General features: G+C 41.9%; 1 protein-coding gene across 1 annotated transcript; it reads left to right on the forward strand.

Moving 5' to 3' along the window:
• The first annotated feature begins 1,728 nt into the window (after positions 1–1,728).
• Positions 1,729–3,314, forward strand: LOC131395290 (mammaglobin-A-like). The gene is made up of 4 exons (XM_058527222.1): positions 1,729–1,783; positions 2,163–2,350; positions 2,394–2,478; positions 3,208–3,314. The coding sequence occupies exons 1-4, from the start codon at positions 1,729–1,731 to the stop codon at positions 3,312–3,314; spliced, it is 435 nt and encodes a 144-aa protein (XP_058383205.1).
• Positions 3,315–27,924: the final 24,610 nt, after the last annotated feature.

Here is a 27,924-nt window from a genome sequence, read left to right on the forward strand (position 1 = left end):
TCCAGCTGGGTGGTGGAAAGAAATGAGTCCCAAATAATCCAGACAGGAAATAATGCATTCACAGATAGTTAGCTATAGACTCATCTCTCTTTCTCTCTCACACAATTCTCTCTAGTTTTTTAACCTAAGGCAACTTCGTTTCTCCTTTTCCTATTACCTTCATATTTTTCCTGCCTAAACTGATTTGGCTTTTCTATCCCATGAGGCTGTGCTATCCCTCTCTTGACACCAAGAGACACACTTTCCTTACCTTGCCAAGTACCACCTCGGTACTTGCTGTTCCCTCTGTCTAGAACACACTTCCCCACATCTTCCCCTGGACATCACTGTCCACTTATCCAAGCTTAGAAGTCCCTCCTCCTATAGCTTTGCCTATAGGAGGCAGTGCAGGACGCTGCCCCGGGGGGCTGTGTTGTTCTTCACATAGTCACTGTCCGATATCACTCACTCAATTGTAGGCTTGTTTGTTGCCTCCCTGGTAAGAGGTGAGCTCCACAGAGCAAGGTCCTCCTCTAACATGTTCCTACAACTCAATCTGTGGCACAGAACACAGGGCCCAGTCATAGGAGAAGCTCATGGTTACTGTTGAACAATGGATGCGTGGATGGATGGAGGGATGGATGGATGGATGGATGGATCGATGGATGGATGAATGAAACCTCCCATTTATTCATGATTACCCTGATTTAAGCCCTGTGATAGGCTCTTTACATAGAGTGTCTGTCATCGTTACAAAACCACGCATGGTATCATTCATGCCCATTTTAGAAATGAGGAAAAGGAAGCTCAGAATGACCAGCACTTTAACTTGCCCAAGGACACTTCATGATTAGGTGTTGCATCCAAGATTCAAACCCACACCTGCATGAACCCAGATCTCATCACCATTCCACCACTCAGCACTGCCTCCCCCAAGCAATCAGTTATTCTACTTCTTCATGTCATCCTCTCAGTCAGTGGAAGAAAAACCCTAAACAGCTCTCAAAAACTAAAAGGAAATTAATTCATAGGTTTATAATAGAATAAATTTATGAAATTGAGTTAAGTAAATGAGATATTCTTGTAAAAATCACCATCAGAGAAGGTGAGACGTTAATATTTCCCAAACTTCAAGCACCCCAGGGAAAGTGTCTGTGGGTGAGGGAAGTCTGCCTCCCAGAGGAAGTAGGTGGTACTGCACTGAACGCAGGGGTGTGGTAAACCAGCAGGAATAGACTCACAGATATGAAGATTTTTGTACCTTGAAGAAGGAGAAGGAGAAGAGACAGAGGAGGAGGAAGGAGAGGAGGAGGAGAGGAGGAGGAGGAAGAGATAATGAAGACCACAATAATAATAAAAACCACATGGATGACAACACAGGCTCACAGTGGAGTAATTTGCTTTAATATTTAGAAAGTACCTTTGCATTAATTTCATCTAAGTTATGTATCATTATTACATTTCCAAAATTGTTTGGGGTCCAAAAGGCTCTGCTTCTTTGGTTTCTACAAACAGAGCTCAGGCTGGCTGGGTTCTGGCTGATTCTTACTGTCTTATCCTGGTCCAATACCAAAAAAAATAGTAGAAAGGATCAATGCCAAGTTTATCGTGTGACTCATTCCCCCATTTATGGGAGGGATTAAGGTGGCGACCAGAAGAATAAAAGGAGGAGTTCTGGGTGCTCCTCTCCAGAGTGACTTCCTTCTTCCAGGCCACATCGGAGACCAGCCAACAAAAGCTGCCTCCACCATGAAGCTGGTGACAGTCCTCATGCTGGTGGCCCTCCCCCTCTACTGCTATGCAGGTGAGTACTGACAGGGACAGCAAGCTTTGGGCTAAAGGCTATTTTCAGGGCCCCTATGGAAGAATCCCCAGTCCTCAAACCCCTGTGTAAGGCATCTCATTTCTCCATTGTCCATTTTTTTCACGGCTACACAGTGTTTGGCTTCTCTGGACTATTGAAGGATGGAAGGTGGGGGAGGGGTATGGGCAGATGTTTTAGGGCCAAAGGAAATCCCAGATCCTGAATTTACTCTTCTAGAGTTGAAAACTCAAGACCATTCACCATAATCTCTCTGGATGTATGTCTTTACTGTGATGTAAAAAGATGACAAACATAGGTACACCCAAAAAAGGGTCCATAGCTCCATAATTGAGCCCACTTTTGCATGCTTTCATCCCAGGTTCTGGCTGCGCAGTTCTCGAGGAAGTGGTTGAAGAGACAATTGATCCCTCACTGTCCACGACTGAGTATTTAGCAGCTATTCGCGAGTATGTGTCGGATGATGCCACTGCAAAGGCCGCAGTGGAACTGAAGCAATGTTTTCTCAACCAGTCAAATGAAACTCTGAACAATATCAGAGTGATGCAGGTAATTTCGGTTTTTTCTTATGTGCTTTCAAACCACTGATCAGGGAGACGCAGGCTCGAAGTTTGTCACCAATTATGCCAGAGCAATGGTGAACATACCTTATTTTATTTCAGTGAATTTAATTGTTGGTGAGTGTGAATACTTTGACATCAAGAAAGCCATCAAGGCCCCAATACTGATTCACCTCTTCACTTTGTGGAATCTTTAGTGAATGATAAATGAAAAAGACAAAAGAGGGAAAGAATGCTCAGACAAAGGCTTACCTACTCCTCAGCTTTCCAGTACACACACACCTGCACACACACACCCCCCCACAGACACACACACACACACACACACGCACATTTTCTATCAGGTGAAAACATCTGATTCTCAAGAATTTCCTCACTTTTAGGAGTCATCAGCAAAAAATGTCCCCTTCTTCATAGAAACAAATCATGAAACACTCTTAAGAATTTTTCCATAGAGTCCAAAAAATTCTATTTAAGGAAGATTCCATACATCTTATTTAAAGAATTTAAGATGCACTTTCAAGCAATCAAAATTTGTTAGCATAAATAATTGAATCCCTTGACCATTAATTAAAGACCCCATGAACAAAAAGGGCAGATCATGGTGTTACCAAGCAATGGGTTTGCTCTGCTTGCCACGATCTGAGCCAATGAATCACAACAAGTTAGGGATCGAGAAACAAAGTTTTCATTCAATTAGCGAGCAGATGGCAGACTAGTGTCTCAAAAAACCATCTTCAAGGATTACAGAATCTTGAGGCAGTTATGAGAATGTTTGTTTTACAAGATTTTACTTAGTAAGAGAGAACTGAAAATCTAAGTGATGTCTCTGTGTTTGTTTTCCAGCAATCGATATACCAGAGTTTTTGGTGTGCTCTGTATTAACTTTCCACAAGATCTTTGGCTCAGAGGACTACAGAGAATGGTCAGAAATCAACTGTCGATTGCTATAAACCGCAAATTTTCTTTCTTTTTTTGTCTTTTTAATTACAAACTGCAGGACAATTGTTGAAACCTCCTGTACATTTTCATTTCAATAAAGTATCAGCAAAACCTAAAGTTCTTTTTTTGTTATCTGATTACAATGGAGGCCTTAGAGAGCCTCTTATATCACATATGTGTGCTTGTGCACACACACACAATTATCCATTAAGAACTTGTGGGTGAGGGGGGCCGGCCCTGTGGCGTAGCGGTTAAGTGCGCTCGCTCCGCTGCTGGCACCCGGTCCGGATCCCAGGCGTGTACCGACGCATTGCTTGTCAGGCCACGCTGTGGCAGGAGTCCCACATAAAGTGGAGGAAGATCAGCATGGATGTTAGCTCAGGGTCAGTCTTCCTCACAAAAAAAAAAAAGAACTTGTGGGTGAGGGATTGAAGAATCTGAAAAGCCATTGTTCCTTCACATCTGTAGCCCGACCTTGATCCTCTCTCTTCCTCCTCTCACCACCTTGTCTCCTCTGAGACTGTCTCTGATGTCCTCAGGCACTGAGGTTCTGCTAGTCAGATCCTGCTCAGGTTCCTGAGCCACTGCAGGCTTCATCTCCACCCTGAGTCCTGAGCACCATGGCGAGGCTCCTCTCTTGGCTCTCTCTGCCCCTGATTCAGGTGTGCAGGGCCGGGAATAGAGCCAGCAAGGGAGGTGACTCATCTAAAGCAGGGGTGAATCCTGCGTTGATTTTAAAATTTGATATATGGCATTATTTGGGATATTTAAAAACATTTTATTGAAGTGTTATGTACCCTAATTACTGAGATTTTTGGTGCCCCCTAAATAGAGTGATACTTCCTAGTCCCGTCCCTGCAAGTGGCAATGTGGTCCATTTGCTCATTCCCACAGTGACCCACAAAGAAATGAAGGTTGAGGGAAATGTGTGTGTTCTGTAGGAATAAAGCAAAGCAAGCAAGTTGTCACTGAACCTGAGCTCTCCTTACTTTATCAGTCCCCACAATCCTGTCACTAGTGATAAGTTAGTGCCACCTCTTCTGCTCACACCTCAGCAGGATCCTCTTCCTTCCTGTGCTGTCCTCTCACCCAGGAAGACCCCTGACTCTTTCTCAGGACAATTCAGCTCCCACCAGAGCTGGTTCTTCCACCAGGTATAACGCATACAGAGAATTAGGCACACCACAATTTCAGAGTTCCACAAAATGTTATAATTTCTTTAAAACTATTAAGCAAAAGTGACTATGGTTAATAAATATGTATCAGTGAACCAATGTGGGGTATATTTGTCTTTATACCAATGCAGTGGTAAGATACAACATTTAATATGTTTTTATGGAGAAGTGGCCAAAGGAACCTAAGACTCCCAAAAGTCAGAGTGAGGCCCTCCCCTCCCCTTCTCCAAAACACCTCAGGGCCCATGACAACATTCGACCCAGGCAAATTGACTGTTTCCTTGAACCTACATCTAAGTTCCCGCCTATCACACACACACACATTATTATTTACTAAGAACTCAAGGACTATGCTCAGTTCTTGATGCTTTTGGTGTATCCTCCCTGTGGAGGGAGGAGATGCTGGCTCTCTCTGCTCCCAAGAAACGGGAACCTCAGTCCACCCTCTTTGTTTTGGGCCCTGAGAGGAGAGGAAAATGAAGGAGTCAGATGCAGGAAGTGGAGACGTACAACTGGATATGCAGAAATATGCATCTGCTCAGAGATAAGTGCTGGCTCATCTGATACGGGGTGTCTCCAATCTTCCAGTGAGGAGTGTATGTTTGATGGAGGAGCAGATGACCCTGTGTTGGGGAGTCAGAAGGAGAAACATGATTGCATCACTGAAATTCTCTTTCTCTAGTAGACGGCTCACCAGCTTAGCAGAGAGGAAAGGCCTCAGGATGCTGAGCAATGGCAGCTCCAAGGAGATGCCTTCCCAGGAGTGCAGAATTGGGTGTAAATCTCTACATCTGGCAGGTCCAGGAAGGCCCCTCCCCACCCTCAGTCTCAGCACTTTGACCTCTTTGGCCTGTGTCTGCCTCGGAATATGACTGAGTGGCCCCAGGGGAATGAGGGCACCCATATACATGGTCATGTGTTTCCTGGGTGCACCACTCGTCTGATGATACAGGTGGAGAGTGTCAGTCTGAGGGGACTTGTGCCTGCATTGCTCTTCAGAGTTGAAGTGAATGGTGGTGGGTTGTTTTGACAGGGCAAGTGCCAGACTGTCAAGGAGATTGGAGTGTTGAAATAAATATTGGAGATGGACATAAAGGGATGCAGCAGTTTCAGAATTCCCATGCCAAATAGCAGGAAGCTAAGGGCCCAAGAAGAGGGGGTTGGCTCTGAAGGAAGGCCCATAGCCAAATATGTCAGATCCGTGCAGTTGCAAAGGGACCCTACCATGAGGGAGGCAGTGTAACTGAAAGCTCCTAAAACTGTCTGGGCAATGAACATTCCAGAGAAAGGGTTCAAAGTAGCTTGAGAGTGATGAGAATGTCTGAAAAGAGTCTTTGAGCCATAAGCTTCCCAGCCCAGCCCCCACCTAAAGACCACTGGGAAACTCATCACTGACCACTGGAGTATTGGCTCAGTGGGGGTGAGGGGAAACTACTCCCAGGTGGCTCAGGTGGTGAAAACAGAGACACCAATTGGCTAATAGAGCCTGTCACAGGTGACTTTTGATTTTCCCAGGGAAAAGCCAACTTAGTCAAGACTCAAGTTGGGGAAAAGTGAATATTCACAGCAATGCTCAGTGTCCTGATAGAAGGAGGAGATTACCTCTGCACATTGTTTAGGGGAACATATATCCCATTGTGAATTCCCCAGTGGAATTAAAATTTTCCATCAGGGGCATGGATAGATCTGAGGATCTTAATCAAGACTGGATGAAGTGTTGTGGAGTCGGAGGTCTGGAGCAGTGCCTCAGCTCAAGGGACACTGGTGGTAAATGGATCCTGCACCCAACATTGATTGTGTGAGGAGATCCAGGGAGAGCATGAACACTTACAAGAGTATTACTCCAAGGATTGACCTTAGCTTAAGGTGTTGGTTAGTGGGCTATAGACCACTGAATGAGAGTGTGCACACTCACTACTCTGAGAGGACTCTGGGTAGAAATTTAATTAAGGAAGTAATGGCTGACATCGTCCTGAATCTGGGAAGGGTAAGGGACATCCAGATTTATGAAGCCCAAAGAAGCCCATTAGGATGAATTGAAAGAAATCTACTCTAAGACACATTATAATCAAATTGTCAAAGTAAAAACAAAGAGAATTTTGAAACAGGCAGTTGAAAAGCAACTCATCTCATAGGAGGAAGTCCCATAAGACAATCAGTGGATGTTTCAGCAGAAACCTTGTAGATCAGAAGATAGTGGGATGATATATTCAAAGTGCTGAAAGAAAATACAGCCAACCAAGGATACTATACCCATCAAAACTACCCTGAAAAAAGTGAAGGGAAGGATTCAACAATTCTACTTTGAAGAAAATAGCGTAAGAAAATTAGTAACGTTAAGCACAGCCAATTTTACTGCCGTGTACATATAAATTCAACAGGCATATGATGAAAGAGTAGACACACCTTAATGATCATATGGCTGAGGATGGGAGACTATACGAGATGAACTGCCAGTTTAAATACAAAAAATTTTAAAACCACTGTGTACTGGAGGACAACAATTTGCTTCTTTAACATTGTTCTTAGAATAAAGTTTAAAATCCTTGCAAAACATGAAAGATAGATAAAGACTTTCCCAGACAAAAATAAGCTGAGAGATTTCATCACCACTCAATTTATTTTACAAAAAATGCCAAACAGAATTTTTCATTGAAACAAAAAGATGCTAAACAGCTACATAAAAGTATATGACAGTATAAAAGTCATGGGAAAAGGTAAATATATAGACAAATATAGAATACTGTAATACTGTAATGGTTGTGTGTAAATCACCTATAATTCCAGTATAAAGTTTAAAAGACAAAGGTATTAAAAATAAATATAACTACATAAGTATGTTAAGGGACACACAATATGACAAGAGGTAATGTGGGATGTCCATAAGATAAAGTGTGAGGAGGTAGCAGGAAAAGTGAAGTTTAGCTATGCAAGTGACATTAAGTTGTTATGAGATCAAATAGACTGTTACAACTATAATATAATTTTTGTAAACCTCATGATAACCACAAAGAAAACACCAATAGCAGATTTAAAAAAGCAAAAGAAATCTAAGCAAATTTCTACAAAAAAATCGATGAATCACAACAGAAAACCACAAGAGAGGTAAATAAAGACAAAACAATGAAAATCAGAGAGAAAACAATAAGGATAATAGCAAGAGTAAGTTCATCAATACTATTAATTATTTTCAACCCTAAATAGATTAAACTCTCCAATCAAAAGACATAGTATAACTGAAGAGATAAAAAAAAAGCTGTCTACAAGAGACTCGATTTGTATTTTAGGAAACACATAGGCTGAAAGTGAAAGGATGGAAAAAGATATTCCATACCAATTGTAACCAAAAGAGAGCAGGATTGGCAATACTTAATTCAGATAAAATAGACTTTAAGTCAACAACTGTCATAAGAGACAGAGAAGGTCATTATATACTGATAAAAGGGTCAATTCATCAGGAAGTTATAACATCAGGGTGTCTAATTATATCATGCAAACATAGACTAAACTGAAGGGAGAGATGGACAGCCATACAATAATTGTAGGAGACTTTAATAGCCTACTCTCAATTATAGATAGAACACCCAGACAGGTAATCAACAGAAAATCTGTAGACTTGAACAACACCATAGATCAAAGGGACCTAATAGACATTACAGAACATTCCACCCAACAGCAATAGAATACATATTCTTCTCAAGCACACAGGGAACGTTTTCCAGGAGTGATCACATGTTAGGTCAAAAAACACGTCTTAACAATTTAAGACAATAGAAATCATATCAAGTATCTTTTCCCACCACAGTGGAATAAAACTAGAAATCAATAACAGAGGTGAGAAATGTTAGAACCTACGTGTTGGACTCTTGTTGTGGATCCTGGCACAGAGATCATAAGACGCTTATAATTTCCTTAGTGTTAAGAGCACTAGGAGCTTAAATGGCTTGGAAGTTCTGATTGCTTTCAGTCTTTATTCTAAGGCCTGAGGGTACATAGGAGATGCTCCAAGGCCGTGCTTGCAGAATTTGAATGGACTAAAGAAACCACCCCAATCATCACCACATTTGAACCTTAGCAAAGCATGGCTTGAACATTCTTTCCCATTCCCAGTGGGTGCGCTGGCTGAGAGGGAAACCATTTTATTAAAGACCCTGTTACTCCTCCCTTCCAATGAAAGGCTTAGTGTTGGTTGAAGTCTCATTTATGTTATTAAAGTGGACCTAATTTTAACATGTTTTCACTTCTTTAAAATATCTGCACTCTGTACATCTTGAGGGGAGGACCTTGGTATTTTCATCCCTTTCTTTGTTGCCCCAAAGCAGTTGCACCATTTTACGTTCCCGCAGCAATGTATGAGCGTTCCAATTTCTCCATATCCTCACCAACACTGATATTTTCTGTCTTTTTGATTATAGCTATCCTAGTGTTTGTGAGGCGGAATCTCACTGTGGTTTTGATTTGCATTTCCCTGTTAAGTAATGATGCTTAGCATCTTTTCGTTTGTTTTTTTGTCATTTGTATATCGTCTTTGGAGAAATATCCATTCAGATCCTTTGCTGATTTTCTAGTTGGGTTATTTGTCTTTTGTTGCATTGTAACAGTTCCTTATATCATCATAATTGAACACCCTTATATCCTTCCAATTTATCTCTTTTTTGTCTATGTCAGCTAGAGTCGATTTCTCTTGCGTGTAATCAAGTAGGCTTACCGGTATATCAGGAATGAAGAAAGGTCTGTGAATATCACAAAATCCTCTTGAGGGATATTAAGGTTATTTCAGGCAGTCAACAAACACTTATCAAGCTCCATGCACAGAGCCGTATGATTTGATTCTGCCTCCAGGACATCAAAGATGGGATTCTGGAGTCACCATTCCTTGGTGTAAACATATTGTTTCCCCTGGCATCATGAATTCAGTCTGTTAGACCACAAGACATGTTTTAGAATGGAGCCTTTATTTTTTGTTAATGTCTGAAGCTGGTTGTGGTGGGCTCCCCCGCACTATTGAGGGCACCAGCTGTCCTAGCATCTTGGGCCTATAGACCTGCTGAAGGTAACAATTCCCATCCACTTCCCAGCAAGTCTCATCCTTCTCCCTTTGGCTTTGGGGAAAATGAATCCAAACAGTCTCTCGCATCATGGTCACCAGAGAGAAAGCTAGAGGCCTGATGTAGGTGGGGGCTGCCACAGCCTTATCACAGCTGGAGCGCAGACTTGGGAAGACATGAAGTTTGGGAAGGGAGGGATGACATCAGGATGCAGCCTCTTCTTTGAAATGCTGCCATCCTGTGAAGGGCACAGAATTAGTGGAACACAAGTGAGCCCCTGACCTGAGGATGTGTGTGTTGTGAATCAGCCTGAGGTCCTGAAGGCAAAAAGACTTTCTAAGGATGCTGGGAACATTGACCAACCTGGGCCCAGCATGCACAGAACTCCAGTCTGCCAGGGATGGAGACCAGGAGGAGGTACCACATGCCTGACAGTGTCCGGTTTTAAGGTTGAACTGATGTTGGGGATGGAGGCTGCAGGTCGATTTCCTGCTTTGGGAGAGACCAGCCCAGGGTGTGACATGAACTGAGCTTGCAGTCAGGTAGGGTTTGCTATCAGCTGTTCTGGATGAGGGAGCTGGGGTGACAGAGGCAGGGAAAATGAAGATGGATGGGCAGGAGACAATGTGTCAGGAGATGGATCTTTCTGGAGAGGTCCTTGAGGCTGGCAGATAGTCCTGGTTAGTCATATGGCTCCAAACCATCCTGTGCAATGTTGATGTGATGGTCCCAGGACTGGTGTCAGGATTCTCTAGGTTGTGGGCAGCATGCATGGACTCGTATCACTCTGGGCTTCCATTTCTCCATCTGAAAGACAGGGACCTTAGGGCGAGTTGGAGTTATCTCAGTAATTCTCAAACTTTTGGTCTCAGGGCTCTCTTTATATTCATTAAATTTACAGTGAGCCCCAAAGAGTATTGTGTGGGTCATCAACATTTACCACATTAAAGTTAAACTGTTGACTTATTAATTCATTAAAAAAGCAAGTTAACCATTACATGTTAACATAAAAACATTTTCATGAAAAATATATTTTCCAAAACAATAAATAGTGAGAAGGGTGGCGTTTCTCTGTATTTTTGCAAATATTTTGAATTTCTGACTTGATGACAGCAGCTGGAGGCTTATATCTGCTTCTGCAATCTGTTGTGATATGTTGTTTTGATCACATATGTGGAGAAGATCTGTACTCACACAGATACTCAGCTGGAACAGGGAGGAGTATTTTAATAGACTTTTCCAGGCAATCATAGATAGTCTTCTTTGGTACTTCATTCAAATGTGACTAGTAGTTCCTTAAGGTAAGTTGCAACCTAGAACCGAAGGCACCAGCAGTTATATCCATCATTGCTTTTGCACCACAGTGCAACTGTCAACACAGTGAAAAATGCAAATAACATCTTAGTATTATTTTGGAAATAGTTTTGACCCATAAGCTTGTCCTTTCTTAAAATCTCCAAACCGCAATTCCTGGGCAATTCTGGTTTCAACTCTGAGGCTTGTTTAATTTGCAAATTCCAAAAGATTATCAACATTGACTTTGAACCGGTTCAAGAGATCTCACATGAATTGGACTTGTGGGCAAATAGTTAATTATGTCACAGTCCTGGACACAGTGAGTTTTCGGTTCGCTGATATTAACAACAACATGGGTGCTTATTGAGCACACACTTTGTGAGCACGTACACTGTGCCGTGACACACGTATTAATTTTCTGGGGCTCTGGAACAATTTACCACTAACTGGGTGGCTTAAACAACAGAAACTAATTATATCACAGTTCTGGGGGACAGAAGTCTGAAATCAAGGTGTCAGCAGGGTTGGTTCCTACAAGGCTGTGAGGGAGAATCTGTGCCAGGCCTCTCTCTTGGCTTCTGCTGGTTTGCTGAGAATCTTTGTCATTCCTTGGCTTCTGCTGCATCACTCCAATCTCTGCTTCCATCTGCTCATGACATTCTCCCTGTGTGTGTGTTATTGTCCACCATTCTCTGCTTTCTGGGACCTTGGGGCTTCAGTTTCTAATGAGCTGTACCATGGTCCCCCACCAGTGTGGGAGAGCCACCTGATCCAGGAGGGTCTGATTCAACAGGGTATCTCAGCTCCAGAGGTTAGGGCTGAGGCTGAGAAAAACCTCGAAATCCTGAGGCCATGGTGGGTACCAGCCCACAAGCATACAAGTTGCTGTAGTTATGGTCTCTGACCAATCTCCCCCAGTTTTCACCCTCTGCTGACAGGCATCCCACCACATTGACCTTCTTGAACCACATCCTGCTCACTTGGCACCTGAGGGCACCTCCCTCCTGCGTGAGTACACACACACTCAAATACACACGAAACACAGACACAAACACTCAGGCACACAGACACTCACAGACACACATGTAGACATAGACACAGAGACACATACAGACACACAGACACACGCACAGACATACACTCAGACTCACACGTAGACACAGACACAGAGACAAATAAGACAGGCAGACATACAAACACAAACACACACATAGCCACAGACATGCACACACACACACACTCAAACACACAGACATACACACAGACACACCAGACAGACACACATGTAGACACAGACCTAGACACACACATAGACACAGACACACACACACACTCAGTCTCCCCACATGGAACAGGTCCAGGACATGGTTCCCAATTCCACGGAGGGAAGGCCCCTTCACCTGCTCCTCTGGGAGGAACCCCAGGGAAGCTCTAAGAGTTCAGTTCAGTCCGTGTCTACATTTCAGTTCAGTGTCCCTTGCCCTGGAAGCACAGAGAAAGTGCCATCCACCCACTAATGAAGGTGACTGTGGCTTTGGTGTGGGCTCCTCTGCTGGCTTCTGGCGGCTCTGTTGTTGGTAAATCCTGCTCCTCCTGTCTCCTCTGAATGGAGTGCTTGCTCACCCAGGCCACCACAGGGGCCTTCTCAGGAAGAGGGTCCATGGCAGGGCTGTGCTCATTGTGTACCATGAGATCTGGTGTGCACTGGGGGCTGGTGGGAGAAGAGGACACAGGCAGAGAGTGTGTCCCAGCCCAGGGCTTCTGTGACAATACCCACTGTGGGACGTAGCTATAGCAAGGGCATAGAATCAGTAACCAGGAATCCGTCTCCTAGTCCATCTTTTATCTCCAAGTGGCCGTGTGGCCTTGGCAAGTTGCTTCTCTACTTCTCATCTCCTAACCGAGAGTGTGGAATAAGATGGTCTGTAGAGGCTCTTCCAAATCTAAACTCTACAGAGCCTTGATTGCTCCACCCCTCAACTGAATGCATGAGGGTGACTGTGTGTGTGTGTGTGTGTGTGTGTGTGTGTGTGTGTGTGTGTGTGTGTGTGTGAGAGAAGAGGGCTTCTAGCTAATCTTCTGCCTCATCTACTCTCAGATTTCTCTTCAGAAGGGACAAGGTGTGGCCACCTGCTGCCCTTTGCCAGCTCATTTGCTCTGGACTCATCTAACCTGATGTTGAAGTTCCTCAATCTTTTTCTGCCTGTTGAGATCATGAGGAATGCCCTGTTCTGAGTGAAGGTGCTGTGGAGGGCTTTTCAGAAGATGAGATTTAGAGTCCACCTGGTAAGTTCTGGTTTTTGCCCTTTAATTAGAGAAGGTTGGGCAAGACGGAGAATCTGATGGATCTGTTTCCGCTCCTATTTTAGGGGGTCAGTCTGGGGTTGAGGGAGGGGGAAATTGGGTTCTCAGAGCCATTCCCCTGGTTCATGGCAGGTCGGTTATATTTCTCTTCTGCACTGGGAGCGACCAAGCTTGGACTCAGGTAAGGGCTCAGGTGAGGATTCAGGTAAGGACTCAGTCAATGTTTCCAACCCAATTCAACATGGGTGTTTGTCTCTGAGCCAGTAGGTAGCTGACCTACTCTTATAACTTCCCATTCCCCTTTGTGTCTCAAAAAACCCACGGATTTCTCCTGTGAGATTGTATCAGACCATCAACAGAGGTTTGTGGACTGACTGATGGGAAACCATACACTGTGCTCTATTTATTTTTCACAGCTTGACTCTCATCCATTAAATTCTTTGTTTCTACTGTGTGAGCAAAAGGTGTTCAATAGGATACTTGAACTTGTTTGGTGGGTCAAGGAATTGCAATTTATTTATATCCTTACATTCAAATGGAGTTTGTGATGGGGTGAGGTAGGCTGAATAATGGTCCCCAGAGATGTCCACGTCCTAAACCCTGGAACATGTGAATATGTTACCTTACATGGTAAAGGGACTTTGCAGATGTGAATAAATTAAGGATTTTGGGGGTCCAGCCTGGTGGCGTAAGCAGTTAAGTGTGTGCGCTCAGCTTCAGCGGCCCAGGGTTCGCAAGTTCCGATCCCGGGCGTGCACTGATGCACTGCTTGTCAAGCCATGCTGTGGTGGCGTCCCATATAAAGTAGAGGAAGATGGGCACAGATGTTAGCTCAGTGCCGATCTTCCTCACAAAAAAAAAAACATTAAGGATTTTGGGATAAGAGACTATCCTGGATTATCTGGGTACCCAATGGATCACAGAGGTCCCTATAAGAGAGAGGAAGGAACACCATGGTCAGAGAGAGAAGAAAGGACAGAGCAGAGGTCAGAGACGAGGGAAGGGATTACACTGCACTGCTGTTTTTGAAAATGGAGAAAGGGACCATGAGCCCAGGAACGCTGGTGCCTCTAGAAGCTGGAAAAGGCAAGGAAATGGATTCTTCTCTAGAGCCTCCAGCAGGATTGCTGGCTTACTGACACTGAGATTTTAACACAGTGAAACTGATTTCAGAATTCTGACATCCAGAACTGTAAGATACTAGTTTCATGTTGTCAAGCTACTTAATTTGTGGCAATCTGTTACAGCAGAAATGGGAAACTAATACATTTGGTGAGCACTAAGTAAGTAGTAGTTATGAAAAGTTGGAAAAATTCTCCAGGGCTGGATCACCTGAGGCCTGGGATCCAGGACAGAGCACCATCATCTCTCCTGATCACCATGGCTCACACATTTCCCTCTCCCAAATTCATATTCAGCTGATACATCAATGGGAACTCAGTCTGGGAGAGTCTGCTCTGTCTCTAAGCCTGAGCATCCTGCTCAGAGCTGCAGACCCCACCCAACTGCGCTTCACGAAGGATGTGGAGCCTCTCTGTTACTGCTGGAAGGGATATAGACATCATCTGGTCCTCTCCTGGTACCCCCATCTAGTCCACAGAAGCTGAGCATCCTTTTCACATTCTCTCTGCTCCTGCATGCCCATACTCTAAATCTTAGTAAAATGCTTGCTTATCTGTGTTCCGGTGAGTGTGGTCATTTACGTGCAAACCAATGAACAGGAATTAGACACATCTGTTTCATCCTTTTGACACCCCCCTCCACCAGATCCATCTCTTCCTCACCCCTTGTTGGCTGTTAAGTGACATTTCATAGTTATAGTCTCCTTCCCTCCTCTTAAGCCACATAAACTCTCGATCCCCAGTGGAACACAAGTTCTTCTTGGAGTGATATTGCTTTGAGCCTCAGTGTTAGTGGGATTGTTGGGTCCCCTCATAGAAAAGGCTTTGCTCCCCCATTGAAGAGAATAATTCACTTGCTTCCAGTACCCAGTGCTTCTGTTTTTTTCCCCCACATTGCCTGGGAAACTCTTGTACCCTGGAGATTAAAAATACGATGCAATGCAAGTTAGATCTCACTGAAGTTCTCTTTTCTTTGCTGATGGTTCTTTCTTGAACCTGGACTCTGGAACTCATCTTCTCTTCAATTCCATTGCCACTTCATCATCTCTGACCTGGACTTGCCCAGGAATCTATTTACCTCATTGATGGTCATTTGACAAGGTCCTCCCAGTGACCAATTCTTACAATCATGGTCATTCACTCATAAACCTCTTGTTGAAAACACATTTTGTGTCAAGCACTATTCTTGGCACCAAGGATACATCAATGAGGAAAACAGATAAAAATCCCTGCCCTCTTGAAGTTTATCTTTTAGTGAGGGGAGAGAAATAATAAACCAAATAAAGAAGTAAAATATAAAGTATATCAGAAGGTGATAAATACCATAGAGAAAAACAAAGGCAGGAGGTAGGTCGAGGTTGCAGTTTTAACTAGGATGTACAGGAATGACCTCACTGAAGAGGGAATGTTTCAGCCTACATCTGAAGGAGGTGAGGGAGAAAGTGTGAGGCATCTGGGAGATGAACATTCCTGGTGGAAGCACACTCCAGGATCTGGTCACAGATCTCTCTTTCGATTTTACATAAATACATATTGTCTTAAATTACTCTAGGGATCAATATTCCAGGAAACAAAAAATTAAGGTTCTGTTGGCCAACATATGTGAGATGCTCCATGGCTGAGATTCTGAGATATAGCATCCATCAGATTACCTAGAGGTCTTGATGAAGCAGAGATTGTTGGGCCCACCTCTTGAGTTGCTCATCAGTAGATCTGAGGTGAAGTCCAAGAAGTTGCATTTCAAACAAGTTCCCAGGTGATGCTGATGTTGCTCGCGTCGGGGATCATATTTTGAGAAGCGCTGCTCTAAGTCAACCTGTGGATCTTCCCAAGATCTGCCCTGGGAGTCTCAGGGTTTGGCCCCATGCACCACGCTGGGACTTGGGTGGTTTGAGTGAACTAGAGAAACCATGCCTACTTATCAACATATTTGAACCTCAGAAAGCATTGATTGAACGTTCCCTTCCATTCTGAGTATGTTTGCCTGGCTGAGTGGGAAACTATTTTGTTAAAGACCATGTCACCCCTCCTTTCAAACAAATGGTTTAGTGTTGGCTTCAACCTCATTTATTTTACTATAAGGTATCTAATATTAACAAGTTTACCTCTTTTCAATTGCTTTAACTCTTCTCCACTCTGCACATCTTGAGAACAGCAAGCTTGATATTTTTATCCCTCACCTTTTGCCCTGTGCAGGCACAACTTTTGCGCTCAATCAGTGGTAAATTAATAGAATCAAATTGCAGACTCATTAGTTCTGCTGGGAGAGATGGAGAAGTTGCACTTTCTAACTGTAATTGTTCCTCTCTCTCACTTACTATTCATTTTTCCCATAGATTCAATAAGAACTGGGACAGGGGCTCTGATCTCCGCTTTTCCTTTCCATGGAAAGGAGACAAAAGAGGAATGGAGTAAGGAAGTCCTAAAGACATTTTGAGGCCACTTCCAGAGAGGATTCTTGCACATCTTTTCAAGGAACCCAGGCATCATAGTGAAAGGAACTGGACCTGAGCACCTGCAAATAGCTTCAGTCAACTTGACATCTTGCCTTCTCAGAGGCAGTGATCACTGATCTTGGCTAATGTTCAGAGAATCGTGACACCCCTCCAATCTCTTGGAAGTGGGCATTGTGCTATAAGCAAAGATGTTGTCTTGAAGAGGTTAGATGAATCTGCATGAATGTCCCCATGTCCTTGTCCTGACATGGTGGGAGTTTACTGCCATGTGAGCATATCAATTGAGTTGTTTTCTCTACATCTGTTCTAGCAAAACATCAGACAACACTGGTAAAGGGCCAGCAGGATCTTGTTTTCAGGATGCCAGGGCCTGAGCACATGCTCATCCTACCCCTAACCCTCAACTGACAGCCAGGCTGAGTATGAAATATGTCCCTCCTCTGCTTCCTGGCCAGAAGATTGACATTGTTGTCAGGAGGCCAGAACCTTCGCCAGCCAAGCTTGGGGGAATTCACTCTAGGGCTGAAATCAGACATGTTGGGGCAGAATCCTGATTGTGCCACTGCCTTGCTGTATGATACTGGATAAGTCATTTGTCCACATTGGTACTTATTTGTTGTGAGGGTCAATGGAAAAAATATATTGGAAAGTTCCCAACACCGTGCATGGGCGTGGCCACTGTTAGTTTCTTTGCTTTTTCTTTCCTTCGTATTCCACCCAGGTAGACAGCTCTCAAGGTCCCCAGAATAGAACTAAACATATTTAAGATAGTTTTTTTCTTACATAACAGCAATCATTGATTTATACACCTCTGACTCATCAATCATCTCCAGATCGCTGAGGCAAGCCCACTTTCAGACAAAAGTAGATTTACCAAGAACTTTTTTGCAATGACTTTACTGAGATAGACCTACAAGTTAGTTGAGGTTTCTACGTGCTACCTGATGTACAGATGGTGCATTATAATTGAGAATAAGACAATAAAGAAATCTTCCTGCCCTTTGGGAAAGCACCTATCCTTCTTTACTGCAAGGATGGAGCCCTAGCTGTGCTTTCCCACAATGATTCCTGTGCTTCAGACTTTGTTATTGCTGGTCTCTCTCTTCACTCCAATGCCATGGCCATTCATGGGTCTCAGCTAAGAGCTGGGTTTACCATATTTTCATCTCGTTTGAGGAAACTGAACTCAACATTTATCCACCAACACTATGAGAATGCCAAGGGTTCCCTTAGGTTTTTAGCCTCTAGTGGCTGATTTTGCTTGGCTTTTTTTTTTAAGTTAATTTTTATCTGGAGCATGGAATGAAGTTTCAGTATAGTTTAGAGCTTGATTATAGGGACAAAGCCTTAGATTTTAGATATGAAACTAGCATGTGATTGAGAGCACAATAACCACAACCTGGGGGAAAAAAGTGATCTATACTTCCACTGCACAGAAATGTTCACTTGTCCTTGGGACATCTTTATCAGTGGAAAGTACAGAGCCTTCTGTTATAATCCAACCATTTATTAAAGTTACATTTATCATGTGAGCAGGCATTCACACTGTCCACAAAATATCTGTAAATATTCATTATTTCTAATATTAGCCACCGCCAACATTTGCTACCTTACTAACCACCCTGCATGTTTCCAGATGCTAACCTTTTGGTCATTGGACCACTCAACATACCTGTTGAGTGGTCCAACCTCTCTCACCAATCTATCTCACCTTTAGAGATGAGAGGAATGGAGGAAGAGTGCAATGGCAAGTCAGACAAAAAAGAAAAACCAGCACAACTTTTCTATTAGGATGAGTGATTAATAATATAGGGAATTGAAAAAACTTGACTATACCCTGCTTCAGAAGAAGCAGAAGGTCTGTTCTAAGACCTGGTCTTGAGCAAATGCAGAAAGGGTAGTTCTGTTAGGTGTAGTTTAAGATTGTTTATTTGATATTTTTCTTGTTTGTTGAGATGGGTCTGTATTGGTATGAATTTTCCTCTTATGACCGTTTTTGCTGCATCCCATATGAGTTGGTATGGTGTATTTTCATTTTCATTTTTCTCAAGATATTCTTTGATTTCTCCTTTAATTTGTTCAATGATCCATTGGTTGTTCAGTAGCACGTTGTTTAGTCTCCACATATTTGTGACTTTCCCAGCTTTTATCTTGTAGTTGATTTCTAGTTTCATAGCATTATGGTCAGAAAAGGTGCTTTATATGATTTCAATCTTCTTAAATTTGTTGAAGCTTGCCTTGTTTCCCAACATATGGTCTATCTTTGAGAATGTTCCATGTGCACATGAGAAGAATGTGTATTCTGCTTATTTTGGATGGAGTGTTCTATATATATCAATTAAGTCCATCTGATGTAGTTTTTCATTTAGTTCCACTATTTACTTGTTGACTTTCTGTCTAGTTGATCTATCCATTAATGACAGTGGGGTGTTAAGGTCCCTTACTATTATTGTCTTGCTATTAAGGTCTCCTTTTAGGTCAGTTAATAGTTGCTTTCTGTACTTTGGTGTACCTGTGTTAGGTGCATGTATACTTATAAGTGTTATGTACTCTTAGTGGAATGTCTCTTTTATCATTATATACTGCCCCCTTTATCTCTCATTGTCTTTTTTTCTTGAAGTCTACTTTGATGTATGTATGACAACACCTACTTTCTTTTGTTTACCATTAGCTTGGAGTATCGTCTTCCATCCCTTCACTCTAAGCCTGTGTTTATCTTTAGAGCAGTGATGTGTTTCTTGGAGGCAGTAAATTGTTGGGTCTTGTTTATTAATCTATCCAGCCAGTCTGTGTCTTTTGATTGAGGAATTCAATTCATTTACATTTAGAGTGATTATTGATATATGAGGGCTTAATGCTGCCGTCTTATTCCTTGTTTTCTAGTTGTTTTGTATTTCACTTGTTTCTCATCCCATTTATTTCACACTGCCAATTCAGTTTGGTGGCTCTCTATGATGGGTTTCTCAGTTTTCTCTTTATTTATCATTTGTGTCTCTGTTCTGATTTTTTGTTTAGTGGTTACCATGAGGTTTGTATAAAAGATCTCATAGATGAGATAGTCCATTCTCTGATAGCCTCTTATTCTCTTAGTCTCAACAGGTTTCATCCCTTTCCTCTTCTCCTTCTAAGTTGTCACAACTTATTCCATTATGTGTTGTGAATTTGTTGTTAAAATGAAGTGATTATATTTATTTTTGATGTTTTCCTTCCCTTTATCTTTAGAGTTATAATTAAGTGTTTGCTAATATTTTCTGATAGAGTTGCAATTTTCTGATTTTGTCTATCAATTTTTCTCCTTGTTCAAGCCTTTGTAAACCCTTTCTGCTTTTTTTTTTTTTTTCAGGTATGAGGGCCTTCTTGATCAAATCTTGTAGGGGAGTCTTGTGGTGGTGAACTCCCTCAGCTTTTGTTTACCTTGGAAAGTTTTTATTTTTCCATCATATCTGAAGGATATTTTCGCTGGATATAGTGTTCTTGGCTGAAAATTTTTGTCTTTCAGAATTTTGAATATATCATTCCATTCTCTCCTAGCCTGTAACGTTTCTGCAGAGAAATCTGCTGAAAGCCTGATAGGGGTTCCTTTGCAGGTTATTTTCTTCTGCCTTGCTGCCCTTAATATTTTTTCTTTGTCATTGACTTTTTCCATCTTTACTAATATATGCTTTGGAGAAAGTATTTTTACATTGATGTAATTAGGAGTTCTATTGGCTTCATTTACATGTAATTCCAGCTCCTTCTCCAGGTTTGGGAAGTTCTCAGCTATTATTTCTTTGAACAAGCTCTCTGCTCCTTTCCCCTCTAGAATACCTATAGTCCTTACTTTGCATTTCCTAATTGAACTGGTATTTCTCAGAGAATTTCTTCATTTCTTTTTGGTCTTAGTTCTCTCTCCTCCTCCATCTGAAGCATTTCTGTATCCCTATCCTCTAGATGATGATGATGATGATGATGATGATGATGATGATGATGATGATGATGGTGATTTTTATTATCATTATACCAATCCAATCAGATTGCTAATTTTATCCTCCATAATATCAGCTCTGTTATTTAAGGACTCCAAATTTTTGTTTAGCTCATCCATTGTGCTTTCTATCTCCAACATTTCTGATTGGTTTTTCTTTATAGTTTCAATCTCTTTCATGAAGAATTGCCTCTGTTCATTAATTTTGTTCCTGATTTCATTGAACTGTCTTTCTGAGTTCTCTTGTAACTCATTGAGTTTTTTTTAATGATGGCTGTTTTGAATTCTCCATCATTTAGGTTGTAGATTTCTGTGCCTTCAGAATTGATTTCTAAGTGTCTTTTTCTTTCTGGTCTGGAGTATTAATACATTTCTTCATACCATTTGAAGGAGTGGATTTTTGCCATCGCATGGTGACAGTATCTGGTCACAGATTCCACCTGCCACCACTGGGGAGGACAGGAGCTGTGTAATCTGAGCCCATCACAATCCCTGTCAGCTGTGCCTGTCTTAGCGTGGGCTACTCCTTGGGATCATTGCGGCCCTGTGGGTTCTCCCACCCAATGGAAAAACAGTCATGCAGAAGCTCAGGTCTGCTGCCACCTGCTCCCACAGTCCCGCTGAGATGCACTCCCTTCTTTGGGGCTGCAGTGGTACTATGTGTGTTCATGGCAACCAGGAGTTCCTTCACCTGGGGTCACAGTTTTGCAGCGGTGTGCTCTTAGGTTGCATCAGCCTTTATGTTTGGTAAGTGTGGCCTCCCTACTAAGTCTGAGCCTGATCTGCTCCCTGTGGCCCTGTGGACTCTCCCACTGGATGGAGAAGTGATCATGCTCAGGGCTGCCATCACCTATTTCCACAGTCATGCTGAGGCATTCTCCCACCCTCAGGGCCACAGTGGTGCTATGAGCACTCCAGCTGGTAGAGCAGTTGCATGCATATACTGGGCTGCCTGAGGGATGGAGAGTGCTCACTTATCTCCACTGCCTCCAGGGATAGTCCATCCACCTTCAGATGTATAGCTGCCTGGGTCTCTCAGGTGTCCTGATGTGCTGTGTGGGTATGCTCTGCTGATAATGAATGTCCATTTAGTTGTAGTCTGCTGATCAACGAATGTCCATTTAGTTGTAGTTTGAAGGGGGAGAGACAAAGGAACAGCTCACTCTGCCATGCTGCTGATGTCACTCTGTAGACCTTTTTTTCTCTGGCACTTGATGTCTTTCATAATTTTGGAATTTTCTCATGGATTATCATTTCAACCTTTTATTAGCCCATTATTTTACTTTTTCCCTTTGTGGATTCTAATTATTCATATCTTAGACCTATTAAATTTATCATAGAGCAAGGAGTGGCACCACCAGGTCAACCCATGGGGATTGGCATATAATAGGAAATGTCCAGTGAGATTTTCTTAAACTGAACACAACTAGATCGTTTGACACCCCAGGTGGCACCATTTCATGTAGAATCTGGCATTTCCCTGAACACTTGCAATATACCATTGGCCACTAGGAGGAGCCTTGAAGTTCTATCCCTGGATGCAATCGTCAATGACTGAAATGAAATGAAAGTTTCACTAGGATTTGTTTTAGTTCAAAACAACTGACCAGCTCTAGAGCAGGAGAGGAGAAATTGAGGGCAACATAAGCTAATGAAATTATGAGACACAAATGAAGTAGAGCCTAAGGGTTGACTCCTGAGGGCAGATGTAATAGAAGGGGCAGATAAAGGATCATGCTGGAGGTGTGTGGAAGGAAAAGGAAGGAAGATTTGGATGATGAAGCTAGAGAGAAAGTAAAGAAGATTCAAAAGTGCCTTATTTGGAGAGGAATGACACATTCTGGATGTATGGTTCCTGTTAAAAGGATAATCTGAATCAGACACAGGGCCGAGTGTTTTACATGTGTACTATTATTTAATTCCTATGATTTTCTTGTAAAGAAGCCACATTTACTGAAACTTAGAAAGATTAAATTAATCTGCTAAACTTACATAGTCCACATAGCATAGAGTTGGAAGATGAGATCCACATCTCAAATCCTTCATGTTACTGATCTGTCTCCCTGCCTCTTCCCCATTGATCTTGGTAGGGCATCAGTGCACACAAGTAGTGGTGTCCTACAGAGAGACAATTCAAATCTGGTATATGCAAAGCTGTACTTGTTGTCTCCTTTAAAAGATACTGGGACTATTTCCCTGCTGTTGCTAGAACTCCCTTCCCACAGAATTACCTTTATCTTAATCACTACCATCAAATATAGGAAATTAGGGTTTCTCAGTACAGGAACCAATGTCAAAAGGAGAATTAGAGGGACTTATATTTGCTTTAAAAACATTATTTCCGTTCACCACAAGCCCATGATCATCCCAGTTATCTGTCAGTCAAAGCACCTGACCACGATGGAAATCAAATCCATCACCTGAGATTGGATCAAGAACACAGACTGAGCATGAGTTGAATCTCTGCCCATCTTCCTTTAAAATCCCCCCAAATAAAAAAAAATGATAGTCAAACAACAACAGAAGAGCAAAGCCATAAACTCAACAGTGTGGTGGAAAAAGAAAGTGGCAACTTTTGATTAGAAGTGTTGAAGATTTTCTGGTAGATAGCAGATAGAATGAAATCTACTGAGAAATAAATCCAGAGGAAACTGAAGTCCAAGCATGTGCTGGAGACAACTCCTTTAGAGTGAGGAGGTTTGTGTGCAAAAGAGGAATCAAGGTTTAGCATACGGCTTGAGTAATTATTTAAGCTGAAAATAAGAAAAGATGAGAATAGAAACACATAAGTAGAACTGGACAGCTACCTCACTCCAGTTCCCTCTGTCTTTGCTCAACATGTGGTGTTTCACCATAGAAGACAGAAGTAAAAAGTTACACAACTGATTTTCTTTAGGTATGTTAAGAGACAAGGTCATCTGATGAGGATGGAATGATACATCACAATATAGTATGTAGTATCAGTTAACAATGAGCCGTAGATTAGCAGAATTTCTGAAGTATTGGTGAGATGTTGATCACATGCTTTTGAAGATATGAGAGTGTTTGGAAAATGTAAAACAATGGGGCCTTACAGTTTGTTGACACTTGAACTTCTTCCTCAACTGTCAGTCAATGTGACCCATAGTCCTGTCCATGAGGGGGTTCCTCTCTTCCCTTTGTAATTGTGTAAGTTACATATTTTCATGCATATAATTATTTTAGCTATGAATCGTCTTTTTCAGTGTTTATCAGTTAGTATACAATAAAGGAAAGAGAATACATTCTAGGCATGTTGAACTGGGAGAATTCCTTCTTTTTTTCTTTTTTCCTATTTATTTATTTCAGCTTTGTTGAAAAATAATGGGCAGATAACATTGTGTAAGTTGAAGGTGTACAACAAAATATTATACATGTATATATTGTGAAATGATTACAACAATAAATTAGTTAAAATCTCCATCGCCTGACATAATTACCTTTTTTGTGTATGTGTTGCGAGAACATTTAAGATTTGCCATCTTAGCAACTTTCAAGTATATATACTATAGTTACCATGTTGTACATCATGATAAGTTCCCCAGACCTTACTCGTTTTATAATCAGAAGTTTGTCCTCTTTGAACAACATCTCCCCATGTCCCTCACCATCTAGTCTCTCACAACCACCTTCCTACTCTCAAACAGGGAGGATTTCATCCAGGAATTGGTAATAAAAGTGTTTTAAGGTCTGAAAAAGCAAAAAACATGAAATAGAAAAGATGCCCATTGATTGAAAATTGCAGGAAGACATTACCACCTCTAGAACTGGATGAATAAAAGCAAAATGGTGTCCCCCAGATCCCATGACTGCAGGTGAAGCTGACGCTGCTGTTGTTGGAACCAAGCTGTCTGAGCAAGAACCCAGGAGCCCATACATGAGACACCACTACAGACACTGCTGCTGGTGGGCTGTTGTGGGTATATACACACTGCCGCCACAACCACTGCAAGAGATGATGTCAAAGGCTGAGGATCATGACTTCTTCCCCTTCCCACCTTCAAACTCCCATTGGAGAACCTAACATGAGGCAACTGGCAAGAGAGTCTGGGATATAAAACTCACAGGCTTTCAGTTCTAGCCATAAAGAGAAGAGTACGACAAAGCAACACTGGATCGAAGGAAATATAGACCCTTTCTGGCACAGTAATTTACTCTACAGAATCTTCTTCTAATTTCAGCCAGTTGGAGGCCATTTGTCTCATCTTTAGAAGAGTCAATAGCTGGTAGCTTAATTGCCCATGACATGATAAGCAAACTTAAATAAGTTAATAAGGAAATAGTCTTGAAACCCCTACAGTGAATACAAGCTCCTCAGCTTCCTGGTCCATCTCACAGGTCCTGAGTTTATTTGGCCTCCTCCTCCATGCAGTTCTTCCTGAATCCATAAACATAAACCTGTTGTTGATGCCACAGGGTGACTACTTTCCTCCCTAGGACATATGTAGTTGGAGAAATCTGTTTATTTTCATTATCCTAATTAGCACCTGAGTGCCACTAACCTAAGTATATGCAGAGGACTCAAACACCCCCTGTGTGGAAGGTACCTTTGGTGAGGTCGTGACTTACTGTCCTCAAGTGTCCTGCTCACACGTGGGGCTGACTTACAATGAGGAGCATGTACCCTGAGGATGCTCCAGCACACCTGACTGACCACGGGAATGGTCAAGAAGAGTTGTTAGGGTGTGGCCTTCCTTGCTGCAAGGCAGTTCTCCCTCAGGAGTTGCTTTATTAAAATCAGTTCCCCAGGAAGAACAGATGTATTGACAAGAGCCTCACCTTGTCTGGCAGCCTTGACATCAGCTGAAAACGAGTTTCGGATGAAGGGAGAGTCCTTGACATTCAAGTTTCTTCTAGTGGTGGAAGAAAATTGTTGCAGTACGACCTGGACATCTCATGGGCCCACGACAACTTCATATGGACAGAGCCCCACAGTCATTCGAAGGCAGCCTGATGTTCATTGTGACACTTAGAGGGCTTTAGATCATGCTAGGCCTGTTCATTGTAGGTTTCTTAGTCCTTGTTTTCTGCTAGATTTGTGTGTGACTTTGCAGAGCTCTGGAGTTAGGATAGGGTATATAGTTGTAATTTGCTGCTTGCAACTTGTTGGAATATTTGTCCCATAAATTGAGACTTTTGGCTTGAGTCACTGTTGAGTAGAATTCCCTGAAAGAGGCTATAGACTAAAGTAAATGGAGTAACACATCAACAATAAGAAGATCTGGGTGAAGGTAGACAGGTCTTCTTGTAGCGTAAACATCATTGCAATGTTTCTGTGTGTTTGAGGTTATTTCTAAACATGAAGTTAAAAATTGTGTTTCTGTGGCAAAATGTATTGTGATGAACACAGCTTCTGCCTTCTTGGGAGAGAAGGTCTTAGGCCATCTAGAGAGTGTCATGATGTAGCTGGGATGTGGGAGTACCCATTGATGGGAGATAGTGTATGAACCCAATTTACAGGTGGATGAAAGATCCTCAAACTCTAGGTTGTGGCTCAACTGGTAACTGGACTGGATTCCCAGCATTACGAACAGCACAAATAGAGCAGTGCACACAATGAAAATTCAAGAGCAAACTAAGCATTTCTGATCTTTTTCTACCTTCTTTCTAGGTTATGACACAGAAAAGAGATTTAGACGTCAGAGGACTATCACTTCATGGCAAGAGTGGTTGAACAAGTGAAGGAAACAATCTCTGATGCCCAATGGCCTTTTCCATGTTGTGGGCCTCCCTTTGTACCTCAAAGCTTGTAGCAAACAGTCTCAGCATGCATTAGGTATCAAGGATTGCTGGCAGGTGGTCTTTGGGAATGGTAAGTAGTGTACATGAGATCACATATTTCATTGAGGAATTTCAGGGCATAAATCTCGTAGAACTCAGCAGTGCACAATACAAGGAAGAAACAGTAAATGGCTTTGAGGAGTTTGAAACATAATGTACATTGGTATTTTTGTACCAGTAAAGATGCTTACTACTTTGGATAAAGACCCGACGTATATATATATGTACACATAAATTTTTGATATTCTTAAATAAATGATGTAAAATGTTATTTTTAAATGCATCTCAATGAGCAGAAAGAGGTCCTTCTTTGATTTTGTATATCCATGGATAATATATTGCTAAAATGAGGCCACTTTATTCATGTTTGTATCTTTAAAGATGTAAATTCTGAAAATAATTGTCACATGAATGTGCAGATGAGAAAAGAATATGTGATATCATTCACTTCTTTGAATTCCTTTGAGCTATAGGCTAAATGTATCATTGTAATTAATCATTTAAAATTATATTTAATAATTTATCAGCCCCAGTTAAATTAGGTCCTCCTATGATTTTATCAAAACAAGAAATGAGAAACCACTTACTATGGAAAAAATTTTGTGTACCATGAAATACTTTACATTTTTTTAAAAGTCTCTTTTTGGAGATTTGTACATGCAGAACGAATGCTCCATATGAAGATGGATGACAGTATGTCTTCTGCCTTTGGTAAATTGGAGCACGAGTGATTATGAAAGTGGAGGTGGGAAGGGAGAGTCACTGTGACCACATGTATGTATATGGTAAAAGTATGTGTGGATATCATGAACTAGAAGCGATCCCTTAAAAGTTTTTACCCCCCGGGATGTGTTTACAGGAACAAGTGCCAAGGCCTAGAGAAGTCCTAGGATTACAACCTGAGCCAGAAGGAACGCGTGTGACCAGAGCATCCTGCTGAGGACAGGAGTCCAGAGACTTTGTGTGCCTTTGGGATAAATAATACCTATCTTCACCTACCACCCTCATCTACCTTGTGTCCCAATATTGAGTGTTTAGGATTTTAAAATTATAACAACAGTCACTAAAGGTGACCATAAAACAATAAATTAAGTTGTTGAAAAAAGTAATGATCTCCTCTTAACTGAGAGAACTTCCAATGGAACCAGAGCCAAATTCAGAAGATTTGTTCTTCTGAATTTGTTCTAACAAGCCAAATTTGTTAGCATTTAGAGCAAATCAACATGTTTTGTTGGCAGAGTCAGTCATATTCTCTGATGCTTGACTTTGGAAATGAAGTGATTAATTTTGTTTGACTTATTTATATTTGTTCCTCTTTTTTTTTTCTTACATAAGTGTGATAGCTGACATTTACTACAAGACACTGCTGAGTATTTTTCCTATATTAATTTATTTCTCCTGACACAAATCCTAGGAGGTAGGCACTATTATTATCACCTTTACTTTACAGATGAAGAA

The sequence above is a fragment of the Diceros bicornis genome, chromosome 31, assembly GCF_020826845.1.
Source record: "Diceros bicornis minor isolate mBicDic1 chromosome 31, mDicBic1.mat.cur, whole genome shotgun sequence".
In the NCBI taxonomy this organism is placed as follows: domain Eukaryota; kingdom Metazoa; phylum Chordata; class Mammalia; order Perissodactyla; family Rhinocerotidae; genus Diceros; species Diceros bicornis.

Coding starts and splice junctions, on each gene's coding strand:
- LOC131395290 (XM_058527222.1), top strand. CDS start 1,729: ATGAAGCTGGTGACAGTCCTCATGCTGGTGGCCCTCCCCCTCTACTGC. Junction 1,784..2,162: donor CCCCCTCTACTGCTATGCAG/GTGAGTACTGAC, acceptor CTTTCATCCCAG/GTTCTGGCTGCGCAGTTCTC. Junction 2,351..2,393: donor ACAATATCAGAGTGATGCAG/GTAATTTCGGTT, acceptor ACCACTGATCAG/GGAGACGCAGGCTCGAAGTT.